This window comes from Castanea sativa, chromosome 8, assembly GCF_040712315.1.
Source record: "Castanea sativa cultivar Marrone di Chiusa Pesio chromosome 8, ASM4071231v1".
Taxonomy (NCBI): Eukaryota; Viridiplantae; Streptophyta; class Magnoliopsida; order Fagales; family Fagaceae; genus Castanea; species Castanea sativa.
In genome coordinates, this window is record NC_134020.1 from 49916899 (window position 1) to 49935490 (window position 18592).

At 34.8% G+C, this 18592-nt stretch overlaps 1 protein-coding gene across 1 annotated transcript; it reads left to right on the forward strand.

Annotated features, from left to right (window-relative positions):
* Positions 1 to 2834: 2834 nt before the first annotated feature.
* Positions 2835 to 8182, forward strand: LOC142607741 (beta-glucosidase 13-like). Its single transcript, XM_075779351.1, has 13 exons — positions 2835 to 3027; positions 3146 to 3215; positions 3576 to 3634; positions 3777 to 3852; positions 3985 to 4062; positions 4152 to 4239; positions 4605 to 4860; positions 5226 to 5341; positions 6624 to 6841; positions 6939 to 6970; positions 7359 to 7461; positions 7558 to 7666; positions 7829 to 8182. The coding sequence occupies exons 1-13, from the start codon at positions 2839 to 2841 to the stop codon at positions 7995 to 7997; spliced, it is 1563 nt and encodes a 520-aa protein (XP_075635466.1). The 5' UTR covers positions 2835 to 2838; the 3' UTR covers positions 7998 to 8182.
* Positions 8183 to 18592: the final 10410 nt, after the last annotated feature.

Here is an 18592-nt window from a genome sequence, read left to right on the forward strand (position 1 = left end):
TTAAATTTTGTACTCTATACTTATAACTCACTTATCCTAGGAAAAAACACACATTTGGATGTGATGTTTTTTTTTTTATTACAAAAATAAGAAAGATATGGAATGCAAAATTTAAGGAAAAAAATAACAATTGTGGTGGTTTAGTTGGCTTTTTATTATTCTATGACTTGGTTAATTTTAAAAACTAAATTCAGAAAATAGTACATCCATGAATACAAATTTTGAAATGGACCGTTCAATATTAGTGATGGCAAAGAAAAGAAATGGACCATTAAAAAAAAAAAGAAGAATGTGTAAAGATAAGGACCACTTTTTACATATAAAAAATGCGCGAAATAACAGGACCACTTGCACTAGCAGTATGACTTGGTTTTTTTTTTTTTTTAGAATCTAGCATATGGAAAATTAATAATCCACCAACTCTATTATAGGGTTATAATTAATTATTCTAATATATATATATATATATATATATATATATATATATAGAGGTTGGATTCAAATTAAACTAGTATAGCTACAGCGATATTACAATTCGATAAATGCTATTGAATTAATATTTTGAAAATCCAATTAAATTACGTATTACGTATGTTCTTAACATAAATGCCAATTTTCATATCAATCGGATCTTATTCTCCAGATTTGATCTATAAACTCGACTTTTATGCATTATTTTAAGCTACAAAAATTTGAATTTTTAACGATTGATTGATGACATGGGCATTAATCTTTGATCGCTACCGAAATGTTGCAAGCATGAAGAATATATGAAAATAATGTAATCTAATGGTGGATTTGTCAATATTCGCATCCGATTAAAAAATATTGTGTGGTGTAACGTTGTTTAGAGTTACACTATGTATAACTTGAACCGATCATATATATATATATATATATATATATATAGATATGTAAGGCCACAATTTGCACACGAAACAGACAGTGTGAAGGGAGCGAGGCAAAAGTCCAATACGATGAAATTTGTAGAGTGTGGCGCCAGAAAGCACCTAGGTTTTATGGATATTGGATAACAAAAATGATGGGCAATACCCACGATTCATACGCAACAAACTGTTTATGTCGAAGAAACTCTCATCGGACGTAAGCGGGTGATCCTTGTATTGCTTTTCTTTGTTCTAAAGACAAAGTACAATTGTAGATGATGTGTACTGTGTGTGTGTGTATATATATATATATATATTTTTTTTTTGGATTCCCCCCTTAGAATGCCTTTCTTCTCCTTTTATATCATTCTCATTTTTCCCTCCATCTTCCACGCATGGATCAGATCAGTGACCCAGATACTTGTCCAATCCACCTTCCTCTGGAAGTCTTCAAAAAATAGCTGTAAGGCTGATCACCACTGTTTAGATGTCATTTCCCCATTAATGCGGCCAGAGAGGTAGATAGAAAGTCTTTAATGCGGTGGTAACAACTTTTTCCAAGATATTTCTCATTCGTTCTTCCTCTCTATGCCTTTGTGGAACACATCTTCATCCACCAGACCTTCCAGAATTTCCTTCCATACATCATGGTGTATCATATGACCTTCACTTGACTTAACCGAGAATACGCCCCTCCTCGGACCATTCCCATCAACCTCATTAACAATAGTAGACTTGTGGGCTTTTAAGTTCAACATAGTTATTCCCACTAAACTCTCTTCGAACAGATTAATACATTCAAAACTAGTCCAAGGCCCAAAAAACATATTCTGACCCTTCTGCCCCCACAATATATATATATATATATATATATATATATATATATATATATATTGTTAAAACTTCAATGTGTTTAGGTTCTAAGACCTTAGGGACTAATGTATTAAAACTTCAATGTGTTTAGGTTTAGGCTTAGGCTTGCTTAAAGTATGTTTTTATTGTAAAGTTGGAAACGAGTGATTGCGAGAAATTAGTGGACAAATTACGCAGGCTCAATCGATCGAAAATTAGATTCGGCCGATTGAGAATCGTGCATAATTAATTTTCTGCAGAATTTCCAACTTAGCCCATTTCGTTTGACCTGTAGGGTTTTATGTTTCTTCTCATATAAAAAGAAAAACCCTAGCTACATTTTAGAGGTTTTTGATGTGTTGTGTGTTGAATCTCTTCTAAGATCTAGAGGTGTTTACGCTTAAATACGCGGCTTAGGGTTATCGAAGATCGAGATTAATGTCGAAGGCTTGGTGATCGTTTCAGTTGTCGCATAAAGAACTTAATGAAGATCTGAAATTTTTTAGTAGAGTCTCAAAGTCACAAGTAAGAGAACTTGTGGTTGCAGTGGATTAAAGGAAAGAAGTAGTTCGTAGACTTCGAAGGCATCACGTGGTCATGGTAGTTATGAGTTTTCTACTCGAGGTAGCAATAGGATGTTAGTGGTCTAAGTTTTATTGTATGAACTACTGATTCGTTTATAGTGGATACTGTTTTACTTTGAAGATAGTTAGGTTAAATCCTCTCAAGATTTTTAACTGGTTTGATTTTCCTTAGTTATCATATCTTTGTGTTCTTTATTTTTCTGCAATATATTTATTTTACACATATTGGTTTAACTTAGTGTTAATTAACAAACTTATTAATCAACTTGACTTAATATTATGTTAATCATATTGTGTTAAGGGGTCTAAAACTTTAATCGACAGTGATTTTATTTCATTGCCTGTTGTAATTAATCGACAGTGATTTTACTTCCAATGCCATATAATAATTTCAAGTGCTAGTAAGATTTACTGTTTACCATCGCTGGCGCCTGTCCTTTTCCTTGTACTTTTTTTTTTTTTTTACAGTTCCTTAATCAATTTGATAATATATTGCTACTCTATAAAATGCCCATATGGTGGTACCTAGAATAACCAAGATATCAGTTATGGAGTTCCAAGGCTATGCACTCTTAGGCTTCCTAGTTCTGCTTGGCTCTTTGAGTCATAGCATTGCTGTTGCACCAAGAAATGTCACTGCTCCACTCAACAGGACAAGTTTTCCGGCTGGTTTCATTTTTGGGACATCATCGGCTTCTTACCAGGTAAGTCCTTGGTTTTGCACATGTTTGTATGATATCTAATGGAGTTTTGCTTCAAGTGTCCTGAGAGTCTGAGACATCATGCATAACGCATATGTGCCAATGTGTGTTTAAATTTCAGTGTGAAGGTGCAGCAAATGAAGGAGGTAGAGGACCGAGTATATGGGATACTTACACGCATAAATATCCAGGTCTCTCTCTCTATAACGTATGATTTACCAACGAAACAGTCTTTCACACTTTCACTCTTTGTTAATTTCTTTATTTCCTTTTTTTTTATTAAGATTTGAATGCTTTAAAGTTAACATATAAATGTGTAAATTCAAGAATTTAGGCATTATTTAACTTCTTCTTTTTTTTTTTTTGTGTGTATTTGTTCTCTTCTTAGTATTAAAAGGAAAATAAATACAATATTATAGTAATTCCTTTTTATGCTTTATTAATTTTGGCTAATGAAAAAAAAGAGGACCATGCCAAGTTTGATTTATGGCTCAAAGTAAGGCATAACAAAATTTACATCTTCTAAAATAAGATTTGTGATGAAATTGCAGATAAGATATCAGATGGAAGTAATGGAGATGTAGCTGTTGATCAATATCATCGCTACAAGGTACGTGAACTGATGAACATAACATAAAATTTGATTAACTATTCCAATTATTGAGCCAAAATAATTATCACAAACCGGAAAGGAACTTAAAGGATTTTTGGTCAATATTTATTTATTTTTATTTTTTTTAATTTTATTTTAGGAAGATGTAGGGATTATGAAAGAGATGAATTCAGATGCATACAGGTTCTCAATCTCATGGTCCCGAATTTTACCAAGTAAGATTATTTGCATTAATCTTTACTTTGAGATTTATGAGGTAACATTGAGTATACATCAAGGACTTGAATCAATATAATTATGCGACCCTTTTATGTTCCTCAAATTTTTATCATGGTGTCAAATTTCAGAAGGAAACCTTAGTGGGGGTGTAAATAGGGAAGGAATCAAGTACTACAACAACCTCACCAATGAGCTTCTAAGCAAAGGTCAAGATTCAATCTCAAAATCCCATCATATCATCAACTTATTTTACTTTTATAATTTATGATTTATTTTTTTCTATTAATGAATGCAGGTCTAATCCCCTTTGTGACAATTTTTCACTGGGATCTTCCCCAAGCCTTAGAAGATGAGTACGGTGGTTTCTTGAGTCCCCACATTATGTAAGTGATTGAGTCACCAGATAATTTGCACCTTTTTGCCATCTGTTTATATACTTTTTACATATATTTATCATATGTTAATTATGATTTAAATGACTCCCATTTTTAGGATGAAAGAAAAAAATATTGAGGACCCATAAGGATACTAAGTGAATTTAATTATTTAACCATTATTTTAACACTCTAAGAGTTTAATTGATAATGACATCTTTTATGGTATCTTATATGCATGATTTGGACTCCAATTCTCTTTCCCATGCTATCTATCTATCTAAAAAAAAAATTTATTCCACGCTCTTATTTGGTCTTAAATTTAATTATTTAACAATTATTCTAATATACACATCTAAATGTCTAATATTTAGTGATGATTTCCGAGACTATGCGGAACTCTGCTTCAAGGAATTCGGTGATCGGGTAAAGCACTGGACCACACTAAATGAGCCAGCTATGTTCAGTAGTGGTGGTTATGCATCGGGGCAGTTTGCACCAGGTCGATGTTCTGCTTGGCAAAATCAAAATTGCACCGGTGGGAATTCAAGTACGGAGCCATATTTGGTGACACACCACTTGCTACTTGCTCATGCAGAAGCGGTTAAAGTGTACAAGCAAAAATATCAGGTTTGACTTATCAAACTTTAACATAAAGAAACCAAATATTTCCATGTTACTCTAAAAAGATACTCATTGCACATGATATAATGAGTATCTCTTAGACCACATAAGTGTCAATTTCTAAATATGATTAAGTGAAGTTTAGTTAAATTAACTGATAAAGTCTTTTACCATCGAATAAGAGATCTGAGATTCGAATCCTACCTAAACCAAAAATCAAATGGTGTCTTAGTCGATGATATGAGAAATCATAATGAAATTGATACCACAGGTTAAAATTCTAACTTATTTATCAAAATACTTAGACAAATATAGAAAATCTCAAGCATAAGCTTTGAGTATCTCAAAAAATGGTAACAATTCACATGCAGGAAGAACAGAAAGGTGTTATAGGGATAGCGCTAAATAGTTTCTGGATGGTGCCATTCAATAATTCGATCGAGAACCAGAATGCGACACAACGTTCCCTTGATTTCGTGCTGGGATGGTAAGTTCTACCAGTTGGTTTTCATTTTACATTTTATATAATTTAATAATTGCCCTTTGACAAACTTAAATATTTCTATCTGAAAGCTCAGATTTGTGCTAAAAGACAAAAGTTTATTTAGACCCCTAATTAAAAATTACGACTAGATTGTTTTTACTCTAACTTAAACAAGGTGCTGAACAAAATTAAATTTTAATGAACTGATAACACTACCCTAAGCCATATTCATCCATCATCAACAATATAATGAAAGCTTAAAGAGTAGGGAAGAGAGATGCAAACACAAGATAACATCGAGACGTGTTATCGAAGAGGAAACGGAAGAACTTGCTAAAAAACCTCTCCACTACTCTCCAAGTCGAAATCAATCCACTAGAGAATAAAGTTAGAGTACATGAATAATAAAAGACCCACCAAGCCTAGTCTACTCCATATGCTTGAGCCCTCCAAGCTCCTGCTACCAACGGACTTCTCAGAGTCTTATCTTCTCTAGCTTTCTGGATCCCACAATTCAGCCCGATTGCATCCGCCAATGAATGGCTCCTTCCAATGCTTCCCAACAACACCAAAATCTCACTTGACACTTAGAATGGGTGTGGTAAGTGTTTGGGCTAACAACCTCTCAAGGATCTAGAGATGGAAAGGTAGGAGCTGAGAAAACTACATGGAAATGTGTAGATGATTGTGGGTATGACAATATCTAACTCTCAAGTTCATTTGCTAGGGTTTTCTCTCTAAAAGCACTCCCTACAATTCATGGGTAATGAGGGGATCTATAGTGTGGGTAAAGAATTTGGTAAAGCAACACAACTTTTTGCCGAACAGAATGTTTCGTGGATACTTCGCAGGTTGGCCCTTCTCGTGAAACACTCGCAAACCTGACAGCCTGGCACGACTCTTCAGCTTCTTGTCATATGCTCCACATGTGGCATTTTCACGGGTTGCTTCACATGAGCTACTTGCGAGTTAGTAGCGAATTCCACTTATTCACCTTTTGAAGCTTGATTTTTCACTAATCTCTCATACTCATCCCTTACAAATTAACTCACATACATATAAGAAAAATGATTGAAGAAATTACAATCAGATTTGGCACAGAATAAAAGCCAATACAAGATCGTTGGAAATCACAACTTTACACTATCTACAAAAAAATCCCAAAAAGAACTTAATTCTTTTTAAATACTAATAAATATACAAAAGTTATTACATCCACATAGCATGTACATATTTAACAGATCAATAGTCAGCATAAATTTTAAATATTCCATTATTATTGCAGGTTTTTGGACCCATTGACAAATGGTGACTATCCACCTAGCATGCAATCTATCGTTAAAGAGCGATTACCCAAGTTCACCGAAGAGCAGTCCATGCTAGTAAATGGGTCATTTGATTTTATAGGATTAAACTACTATACTGCTTTTTATGCAGCTGATGCACCTCAAACTAATGGTGTAGAAGCAAGTTACTCGACAGATTCTGGTGCTAGTCTTACTCGTAAGTACAAATTCAACATTCGAAGCCATGCTTATGAGTTTCTTATGTATCTAATATAAGAATACTAACTAGAACATATTTTTTCTCGTTTTCGCAGCTTCACGCAATGGGAGCCTCATTGGTCCTCAGGTATGCACTAGCCAATTAAATACATGTCAACATTTTTGTTTTAATTTAATAAAGGTCCTCAACTATCAATTTTATCAACTCAATACAACTCAATTTATACGACAAAGAAAGTTTGGCTCTAAAAAAGTTTAAATCTATCTTTTCCAATTTGTTTTGTAGAAAATTATAAGACTCTCTATGTCTATTATTTAAACAAGTCACATGATTCATTAAAAAATTCATATAACTAAAATTACACATGAACAGTCTCTTCAATTATTACATCATGGGTTGAGCAATATAGATGGAACCAAACTTTTTTCTTTATATTTTCTTTTCTTGTATTACAAAATAAAGCACTATGTGTTGAAGCTTATGTAGTTACGTTAATATCCCTAAATAATTGCAGGCTGGTTCAGTTTGGCTGCATGTGTATCCTAGAGGAATTCGAGATCTTCTGCTCTACACAAAGAGGAAGTACCATAATCCACTAATTTACATCACTGAGAATGGTAATTGCCTCTAACTTTTTTAAAAAAAAATTTATTTTATATTCCCAAATTATTAGGTTTACATTTGATGCTAAATTCTCCCAACTATATTTATAGGAGTTGATGAGATCAATAATGCCACTTTGTCGCTTGAGGAAGCCCTTGCTGACAAACAAAGAATTAAGTATCACCATAGCCATCTTCAGCAGGTTCTTAGGGCTATCAAGTAAGTGCTTAACATTTACAACTTTAAATAATATAATTATATAACAATCTAAAATAAAATAGATTTCATATCCATAGATCTCTCTCTCTCTCTCTCTCTCTCTCTCTCTCTCTCTCTCTTTGCAGAAATTTAACTAGCATTGATTTTTGTTCTATGGTATAGGGATGGCGTTAATGTAACGGGATACTTTGCCTGGTCATTGCTGGATGTCTTTGAGTGGAATGCAGGTTACACCGTTCGATTTGGAATCAACTATGTAGACTACAAAGATGGCTTAAAAAGATACCCAAAACATTCAGCCTATTGGTTCAAGAATTTTCTCAAAAAGTAGACACAGACTATGCTTGTATTATGATCTAATAATTTCTTCTCCATTTGTATGGACTTTGAATTATGTAATTGGTATCTATGTATGTTAGGATTAGTGCCCTTAAATCCTATTGTATGATGCTATGTATGACATTACGTATGACTTAATGTTGTGTTTTAATGAAGTCGTTTTATTATTATTTAAAATAATGGTAACATGAATATTGGGACATTATTATATAGTCCATGAGATGCATAATATGTGATTTATGTGATTTAGTCATAGAAGATATAAATCACAAGTTCTCTGTAAACTCAAAATTTTAGTTCGCAGTGGATGATGAAATTGGGCATTTCATCTGCGAAGACTATAATATATCAACTAAGATGATTTGTCTTGATCATGGAAATTGGGATTTCTAGTTGGTATGTTGATATGTCTTAAGAGTTAAGACATATTGAAGTGGACCGCTGTGAGTTTTATTATTCTCCTAACAACTGTCAAATGAATAATAAACTCACGACTTATATTTACATAACTCTTAATCTTGAGAGGATAATGGATCTGATCATGAAATGTAGGTTGCTTTGATATATCAGGAGTGAGATCTAAAGTAACGGTCAAAATCTCAGTATGTTGGGCAGTCACATTTAGTGTTGACGGAACATATATTCTTAAGATGGAAATCATAGTCTCTTAACGGAGATATAAAATATTCCCTTAAGATAAGTTTAATGAATTTGTTATTTAGAGAATTAGGCCTAACCACTTTGGTAAGAAGTTACTAAAGTATATATTTATGAAATTGAATTTCATAAATATATGATGAATAACTTAAAGGATTAAATTGGGTACTCAAGGATAAGATGTAGTAATTTACAAAGTGGCAGTCTACATTCATGATTTTGTGTTACTACGAATATTTTATGAAGAGGTTGCATGTACAATAAAGTCTTGGGATATAATTTATAAATAAGGCCTAGAGTACAACCATATTTATATAGTGGTATTAAATATAGTTAATGGTAACTCTGAACTTGTCAAGAGTTGACAGAAAAGCCCAAGGCCATTGGAGCTAGTGTCTTATTAGTCCCACTCCAAGCCACGCACTTAAGCCCAATTGGAAAGGCCCAAAAGGCCAGCCCAATTAGATAATTAGTTAGATACAAAGGGAGAAACATACAGAATTTTCTGTAGAGAATTGTAAGAACACTATTATGAAGTGGTGTAAGAAGTGCTAGACACTTTGACATTCTTCCTTTGGAACTGATTGAGAGACCACACATCTTAGGCGTTAGTGGAATTGGAGTGAAGATTGAAAGTGTTCCCAAGTGCTTCTGATCTTCATTTTTGAAATTCACCGCTCCAAGGTACACTCTCTTGTTCTTAAATTCTGAAACTTATGTAGTGCATGTTAACATTTATGAATAAAGTAGGTCCGTTTTTTTTTTCCACTGCGTTCATGCATATTTCCATCAATGTATGTGTCTCAAATTATTGTTAAATAATGACTTAATAAGAGGGCACTCCAACTGATTTGGATTTTCAATGAATTAGTTTTGCGATATTTTACTTGTTTCAAAAATCTCCAAGAGTGTGAGTGCCTACCTAGATACTTTTGAATTATTTGTTACATTGGAATATTTATATATGTGTGAGTGCGATGCACAGAAGTCCCACATTTTTAACTTTTTAATTAATAATCTACCTAATGCAAATCCTATAAGCAAATCATTTATATTACGAAAATGATAGCTTGAATTGGAACTAGACACCAAAAGGAAGGCTAGAGCCTCCCCCCTTTCTAAGCGGTAGAATTATGTTTCTTTTTCTCTGTGAATCTCTTTGAGAGGGAATTTCTGTTACCTCTGATATGTAATAGATTTACTAGCCAGTAGGTCTCGTAGGTTTGTCTTTCATGGGACTTGGGAACAATTTAGCTCTTAGAAGATGGAGGACATCACAAGGAAATAGAGCAAGCTCTCTCTTTACGAAAGAGAAAACGAAGGATAAGATCAAGAGAAGGATTCCAAATTAGAGAAATTGGAGACCATAAGTTACTTTTTAGTTTTGTGTTCAACTAAGAGACTACGTAGGTTCGGTATCCGGTGGCACTAGACTTGTTGAAATGGTGACATGTGTCCACTTTTGGATATGTGTCACCATCTAACCGGGTCCGGTGTGAAAGTTCAAATAGTGTATAAGACACCAATGAATGTATAGACCCCGATTACAAAAATACCAACACAAGCTTATAATCAAACGGTATATGTGCGGAATATAAAATATATGCTATAACCAAAATGGTAACACACTCTAACCATAATTAATTACAAACACGGCAACAATTAAAAGGTAAAGAGAAAGGTAAGAGATATGCAAACACAAAGATAACACGCCGATGTGTTATCGAAGAGGAAACCGAAGTATTTGGCGAAAAACCTCTCTGCCGCCCTCCAAGCGGTCAATAATCCACTAGAGAATGAAGTTAGGATACATGAATAGCAGAAGACCCTCCAAGCCTAATCTACTTAGTGCACCTAAGCCCTCCAAGCTTCTTGCTCCAACAGGGTTATGTCGAACCTTGTCTTCTCTAGCTTACCAGATCCCGCAATAAGCCCATTGCATCAACCAAATGAATTGGTCCTCTCTGAACTGCTTCCCAAGCACCAAAACACCTCCTTACTGATATGGGTATGGTGAGATAAGGATTTGGCAAATGTGCCTCTCAAGAATATGTCAATGGAGAGGGTGAGAGTAGAAAAATTTGGAGAATCAAATGATAAAGATTGTGGATGAGTCAATCTTGGTTTTCTCTAAGGTTCTCTCTCAAAATTCTCTCTAAGGTTCTCTCTCAAAATTCTCTCTGGAAGCTCTCTACATTTTGTGGGTATAAGAGTATTTATAGTAGGGTGGATGAGAAATGCGAAAAGTCAGTTTTCATCAAACAGGACATTTTGGTGACTCAACCTCACGACTAGAATGAGTCGTGAGTCTGAGTCGCGAGCTAACTTCCTGGCCAGACTGGAAGTTTTGTCTTGTAGTGCTCCAGTTGTCGTGACCCTTCAACTCCCCTACATGCTTCACACATGTGCCATTCTGACGACTTGCCAGCTACAAGCCAGTTGCAAGATCCAGTCGTAAGACTCCTTTGAATTGCACACATCTTGAGTTTTTCTTTACACCCTCTCACACACAACCCTTACATAAATCCCACCTAAATACAAGGTATCTAATTGCTAAATTACAAGCAAATTTGGCACCAAATAAAGCCAACACATGATTAAATAAATTCAACCTTACAATCTTCCCATTTGGCTATTCCGTGACAAAACCCTAAAACAGACTCTAGACTTAAAATGTGAGTTGAGTACAATTACCAAAACTCACTCACATCTAACTCTAGAAACTGTGAAGCTCTTGAACCATACGAAAAAGTTTTTCCTGAAAACAATAACACAATACGATCATTGTAAGCAAAAATCTTGAAATGCGTATAGAGTAAGCACAATGCGATCAAGTAGTAAAGAAAAAAATAATAAAGCATGGCTTGACCAAAAAAGAACAATCACTATAAATAGTGATCACAATGATCATTCACACAAGGAATGAACATCCGGACATGGAAGCTAATAAGCTCAATGCAAAGAATCATTTGCATGTCCAACACTCAACCGATACAAAAACACAAGGTAGGTGCATCAAGGATATAAAATCCAACAAGGGCACAAGAGAGATGTACTAAAGAAAATGTATAATATTAACTACAAGTACTAAGCTACTAAGCAAAGGTACATAATTAAAGCATAGCTTAAATAGCTGGAACATACTAGCATTCATAACATACCATGTCCAAATATTTTAAAACTAAGTACTAAAGTTATAGAGTACTTAAAAACCATAATAGAAACTAAATCCAAACATAAACCATAAATAAAAAAAATTAAAAAATTTTAAAAAAAAACTTATAAAAGTTTCTCCCCCTCACGGTGAGGCTACCCCTTAAGAGCTACTCCTACACCATCTATATCTCCCCCTTTTTGACTGGAATGGCCAAAGGGCTACGACTGTGCAATGAAGTTGTCAAAGTTTGCTGAGAACAAAGTTATTTGGTCTTGAATAGCAGTCAGTCTGTCAGATTGCTCATTTTGGACGTCTCGAAGGCTGTCAATCCTCTCAAGAATGGCCTGAAATGCATCTGGAGGCACTTCTGAGCATGATGAGGCTCTGCTCCTTTTACCATGACTTTGTGAAGTTGAGGGTTATCCTTCTGCTTCAATTTTAGTGTCCATAGGTTCTCTTTGTGCTTGATCACCCTCCTCTTCATCACTCGGAAGACGAACCTTGATCCTTGCAATTGTTAAAGCATTAATGGCTAGAGGAGTAGGCATGAGGTTGATGTCTTGTGGAATCCACACCTTTTACATAAAAGAGCCGCATGAGTAGACTAGGGAGAACAAGCTTTGCCCTTGAGGTTGTCCTTGTTTCATCGCAATGATGGAGAATGCATGAGCACTAAAGTTAATGTAGGGATTTTCACGAAGCTCCATCAGGAAAATGGCTCTAGCATTGTTGATGGTGGTCATCTTCTTCACTGGGTACAGATTGAACATCATGATGTATGTAAGACACCTTAAATTCGGTGGAAAAGCAGTTGTGTTAACGCATCTTCCTTCTCTAACCCTACTAATATGGGATTGAACCATCTCTATGGAGAGCATTCTGTCCTTGTAGTAAGCAAAATCATGTTCGAGATCCTTAAAGCCAAGAACTTCATCAATGTCCTCCACGTCAATGGTGAACTCATGGCCTCTAATCCAACAGTCTATTTCATCCTCTCGAAGAATAGCATTGGCATAGAATTCCCGAATCAATGGTTCACAAACCCTGGGGAGATCACCAAGAATCTTCTCTCAACCTCTATCTCGAAAATAGCCTGGAATAAAGTAGTCCTTCAAATTAACAAGGTCCACAAATCGCTCTTGGATGATTAGAGCCTTCTCAAAGAACTGATTGTATCTTTCAAAGTGTTGGATAGAGTGGAATCGAGTACTGTCCATTTTCTTCCTCTTGTCAGCTCGTTCTGCAGTGGTCTTCATCTTTGGAGTCATCTATAAAAACAGAGCAGCAAGTACCACAAAACAGAGCACAAAATATGACAACAAACTCGATTAGTAACACATTAGTACCAACACAATGGACATTGAATTATAACCCTAAAAACAGAGATTTAGAGAGGTAATTAAAAAAAAATGACATATGAAGACATAACTCATCAAAACATGATAGAATCATGCTAGTAAGCACTCAAACATGTCAAAGAGTGTGTATGTGTGTGCGCGCGCATCAAATGCAAAAGTGTGCAAATTAGGGAAAAGTGTACAAACACATAATCATATGATGTTTCAAAATCAAATAAACACATTTATCCCTACAGCTTTTGTATTCCATAAAATCCACAGAAACACAAGAAAATGTCAATGAGACATTTTATCATGAACATGATATGCACAACACAACACAAACATGGTATAATGCACAAAAATGAGTAACAAGCATGAAAAAACATGTAGAGTAATTATTATACTACCAAAACCGACAAAAACCATACATCAAACTCAACAAAACATCAATAAACCATATTCTAACATCATATTTTCAAATCTCAACAAAAACACACAATCTAAGAAATCAAGGGCAAGATATATGAAATACTTTGAGTAAAAGAAAGAACCCATACCTTTTCTTGAAGATTGGTGAACAAATGATGAAGAAAATGGAGGTTTTGTGTGTGAGAATGGTGGTTTTGGAAGTGGGAGAGGCGGATAAGACGATGAATAGTCACGAGATGCAAGGGAAAAATGAAAAGTTTTTGAAAACTTCCTTGGAAATAACCCTCATAAAGCAAAACACGGGTTTTTCGCGATTGGAATGAGTCGTGTCAAGTCGCCAAAAATCCATATGACAAATTTTTCACTCACGACTAGAGCTTCCACTTGCAAACTAGTCGCCAAACTAAGCCACGAAGATGACAAAAGCCCAAAAATTTGAAATTTTTCTAAGTCTATTTCGCGGCGGGAGTTGACTCGCCAGAGAGTCGCAAAAGCTTCTAAGTAAGCTTGCGACTTGAGAAATGTGACTGGATTAACTCGCGAGTGAGTCGCCAAAATAGAGTTGCACAGTTTTTGAAATTTTTCAAAACAAAAACACTTTCCAAAAAAAATTAAAACACTCAAAAATCTTTTTATGTTTGATCAACATATGATTGAGCATGTGCAGCACATTTAATCAAGTACAATCACACAAATGAATAAGACATTCATTGAACATAGACATGTGTGATGTGTGTGGATATCAAATGTGAGATAGTCCTTAATCTAATGTAAAGTTTCAATGATCAATTCAACCAAGACATACACAATTAGCACTAGGAAGAGTGACCAATCTCCATTATAGAAATATGCATATATGACCTCCCACAAAACTTGATTACATAACTTTGAAGCTTTTCATTTGGCTTTATAGACATCATAATATTTGATTATTTTGAATCAATACATCTCATTTTGAGATTGATTCCTGAAATTTTGAAATTTCAATTTGATGAACAAGCCTTTGACTTTTTGCGGCATCATACAGTATCATAAAAGTCGCTTTCCCTTTTTCCTTGTCAAATTCTAGTATGTGCGACGGCTTTTGCAGCTCATTATCTCTTTTCATTTTAAGATTTACATTGGTTGAGCTCTTTGAGCAAAAATAAATAAAAATAAAGGAGTGGGAAGATATATAGACACAAGTCTATGCAAGTCTCAAGATCAACAAAACCATTGACTAATCATTCATGACAAGTTTGAAGATCTATTTACAATAGTCACATAGATGTCAACATTTTTCTCACAATGATATGAGTGCATAAAGAACAAGCTACGCTTGTAAATGCACAAAGTCATTTGTATGGAGGCACAAGGCAAAACATGTATGTGACAAATCACAATAATGTCAATCAAACTTTTTGGATTTTCTACTTTTTATGTGTTTTTGGATTTTTGACACAAAAACAAGTAGAGATTGATCAAAAATAAAAACATTCAAAGCAAGAAAAGAAAACAAACAAAAATTTGTCAAAACATGCTATACGTGTAACCAACAAAGTAGTGTGTGCTCTACACTAGTGAGATCAAATCAAGAGAAATAGGTAAAGTACACATCACACATGAGATTCAAGGAATTCTACTAACGCTGATGGTCTTACGGAGTGATTCAAACCAAGGACCATTGAGAAGTTTGGTGAAGATGTCCACCTTTTGACTATTTGTATGTATGAATTCAAGACACACAACTTTATCTTCCACCAAATCCCGGATGAAGTGGTAACGTATCTCTATGTTCTTTGACTTTGAATGCTAAATCGGATTCTTAGAGAGATTTATAGCACTGATGTTGTCACAAAACACACACATTGTATCTTGAGGAATCCCGTAGTCATGAAGTAACTTCTTCATCCAGAGAAGTTGTGTGCAGCAACTTCTAGCAGCTATGTACTTTGCTTCCGCCGTAGAGAGGGACACAAACTTTTGTTTCTTGCTCATCCAAGAGACAAGATTGTTCCCAAGGTAGAAACAACCACCTGAGGTACTCTTTCAGTCATCTACACTTCCAACCCAATCTGCATCTGAATATCCCACGAGGCAAGCATTAGAATCCTTTAAGTACCACAAGCCATAATCCGGAGTGCCATTGACATATCGCATGATTCGCTTCACCGTAGTTAGATGGGATTCCTTCGAAGCGGCTTAATATCGAGTACAAACTCCCACGCTAAAAGCAATATTTGGTCTACTAGCCATAAGATAAAGTAAACACCCAATGATGCTCCTATACAAAGTTGGACTCACTTCTACTCGGAAGAATCAAGATTCGAGGTTTGTAAATGAACTCATGGGAGTGGAGGCATGCTTTTTGGAATCTAATCCAAACTTCTTGACAATATTTCTAGCATATATTTCATGTGAAATGAATATGTCCTCCTTCTTTTGTTTGACTTGAAGGCCCAAGAAAAATGTAAGTTCCCCCACCATACTCATCTCAAACTCTTTCTTCATCTCCTCGAGAGAACTCTATAGCTCGAGCATCGATGGTAGCTCCAAATACTCTGTCATCAACATATACTTGAGCCATGAGAAGGTAGTCCTCATCATTCTTGATAAATAGAGTCTGGTCGGCATATCCTCTTTTGAATCCTCTATCCAAGAGATAATGTGTAAGCCGATCATACCAAGCTCTAGGAGCTTGTTTCAAGCCATATAGAGCCTTCTTCAATCTCAGCACATGATCAGGGAAGCGTGGATCTTGGAACCCTTTGGGTTGTTCAACAAACACTTGCTTCATTCGGATATCCATTGAAAAATGCACATTTCACATCCATTTGATAGAGTTTGAAGTTCATAGTGCATGCAATTGACATAAGAATGCGAATAGACTTAAGCCTTGCTACGAGAGCGAAGGATTCATCAAAATCTACTCCTTCCACTTGAGTGTATCCTTGAGCCACCAGCCGAGACTTATTCCGTATAATCTCTCCATCTTCGTTGGTCTTGTTTTTGGAGATCCATTTGGTGCAGATGACATGAACATTTTCAAGCCTAGGAACAAGTTCCCATACATCATTTCTCACAAATTGATTCAGCTCTTCATGCATTGACTCAACCCAATTTTCATCTTGAAGAGCTTCTTCTACCTTTTTTGGCTCAAATTGAGCAAGGTAGCAATGGTATGTTACATGATTGACCAAAAGTATGTTTTCCTTTCCAAGGCGAAGACCTTCATCTAGAGACCCAATGATGTTGCTGTTTGGATGGTTTTTAACCACTCTTGATGATGGTTTCTTTGAGATGGACTTAACTTCCATTCATTTTCAATATAACCCTTCTTCCAAGGCGCTCAACTTGAGTCCACTAAAATGATATTGTTTTGAAAGAATATATATGTGCGTTTTTAGACCCCTTAAAACACTAGTTGATTAACCTAGTTATTTAGCCAAGTGATTACTTAGATAAATTATTCAGATTTAGGTTAATACAAACAAATCATATTATGTAAAGAGTGTGGAAAAGTAAATAACACACGATATGATAACCTAGGAAAACCAAACCAATAAAAAACCTAGAGATGATTTAACCTAGCTATCCTTAAGGTAAAACAGATCCACTATGAAAGAATTGAAGTTTTACAATAGCGACTTAGACCACTAACATCATAATGCTACCTTGAGTAGAAAACTTACTACCATAACCACGTGACAGCTCTGAGTCCACAGACTACTTTTTTCTTTGATCCACAGCAACTACAAGTACACCCACTTGTGTTTTTCTTTAAGCTCCTGAAACAGCAACTGAAGAGATCACCAAGTTCTCGACATCAATCTTGATCTTGATAACCCTAAGTATGTATCAAGGTAAACACCTCTAGATCTCACAAGAGATTCACACATAAAGCATATCAACAACCTCTAAAACGTGGCTAGGGTTTTTCTTTTTATATGAGACATAAAACATAAAACTCTACATGTCAAACGAGATTGGGCTGAGCTTCGACCGATTGAGCCTTGTAGAAATTGAATAGTAATTTCCTACAATTACTCAATTCCAACTTTACACATAAACACACTTTGAGCAGCCTATATCTAGACTCTAAGTTTTGATCATGGTTTGCCAACATTACACATTAAAGTTCTAATACATTTAGATCTTAAAGTCTTAGAACCTAACAATATATATATATATATATATATATATATATATATATATATATATAAACTAATGGCAAGATTAGAGCAATTTAGACGAAATGACTAAATTAAAAATATATTAAAATAAAAAATTAAAATGACAAATATGGATTTTTATATGTATAAAAGCTTTTTGCTATGTGGATATTTAGTGTAAGGCCAATTTCACGCTCAACGTTTAAATGCACAATTAATTAGTATAAGGCCAATTTCTAAATAGTTTGGGGACTTTTGTATGGTTATGTTTAGGGATGATTTTCGGGATTATGCTAAGCTTTGCTTTAAGGAATTTGGTGATCGTGTTAAGCATTGGACCACATTAAATGATCCATGGAGCTACGATCTAGGTGGTTATGCATACGGGGCGTTAGCACTAGGTCGATGTTACGATTGGCAACGGTTAGGTTGCATCGGTGGAGATTCCGAGATAGAGTCGTATTTGGTGTCGCACAATCATCTTCTTGCTCATGCATCTGCTGTCAAAATGTACAAGCAAAAATATCAGGTTCCACAGGCTGTATTAATTCTTGTTTATTTCATTTTATCCAAAAGATAATCTAAATTACTTTGTTTAAAAAACTTCAAAATTTGCAAATTAAATTGTTTTAGTAAGAGTAAACGTTTCTCTTTTTTATTAGTGTGGGTTTGAACTTTAAATTAACTTTTTGTCATTTTTTGTTAATTCAATAAGTTGAAAAAATTACAGTTATATTAGCTTGAGTATCTATATATAATTAAGCAAGATTTTGCTATGTGAAGGCAGCACAGAGGCATTATAGGTATAACCGTAGTTGTAAACTGGATGGTGCCATTTTTTTATGCGAGTCAA

Excerpts from the sequence above, each read along its gene's own strand:
- LOC142607741 (XM_075779351.1), top strand. The coding sequence starts at position 2,839 with ATGGTGGTACCTAGAATAACCAAGATATCAGTTATGGAGTTCCAAGGC. Across the intron at positions 6,971-7,358 it reads GGAGCCTCATTGGTCCTCAG|GCTGGTTCAGTTTGGCTGCA; the intron begins GTATGCACTAGC and ends AAATAATTGCAG. Across the intron at positions 7,667-7,828 it reads CAGGTTCTTAGGGCTATCAA|GGATGGCGTTAATGTAACGG; the intron begins GTAAGTGCTTAA and ends TCTATGGTATAG.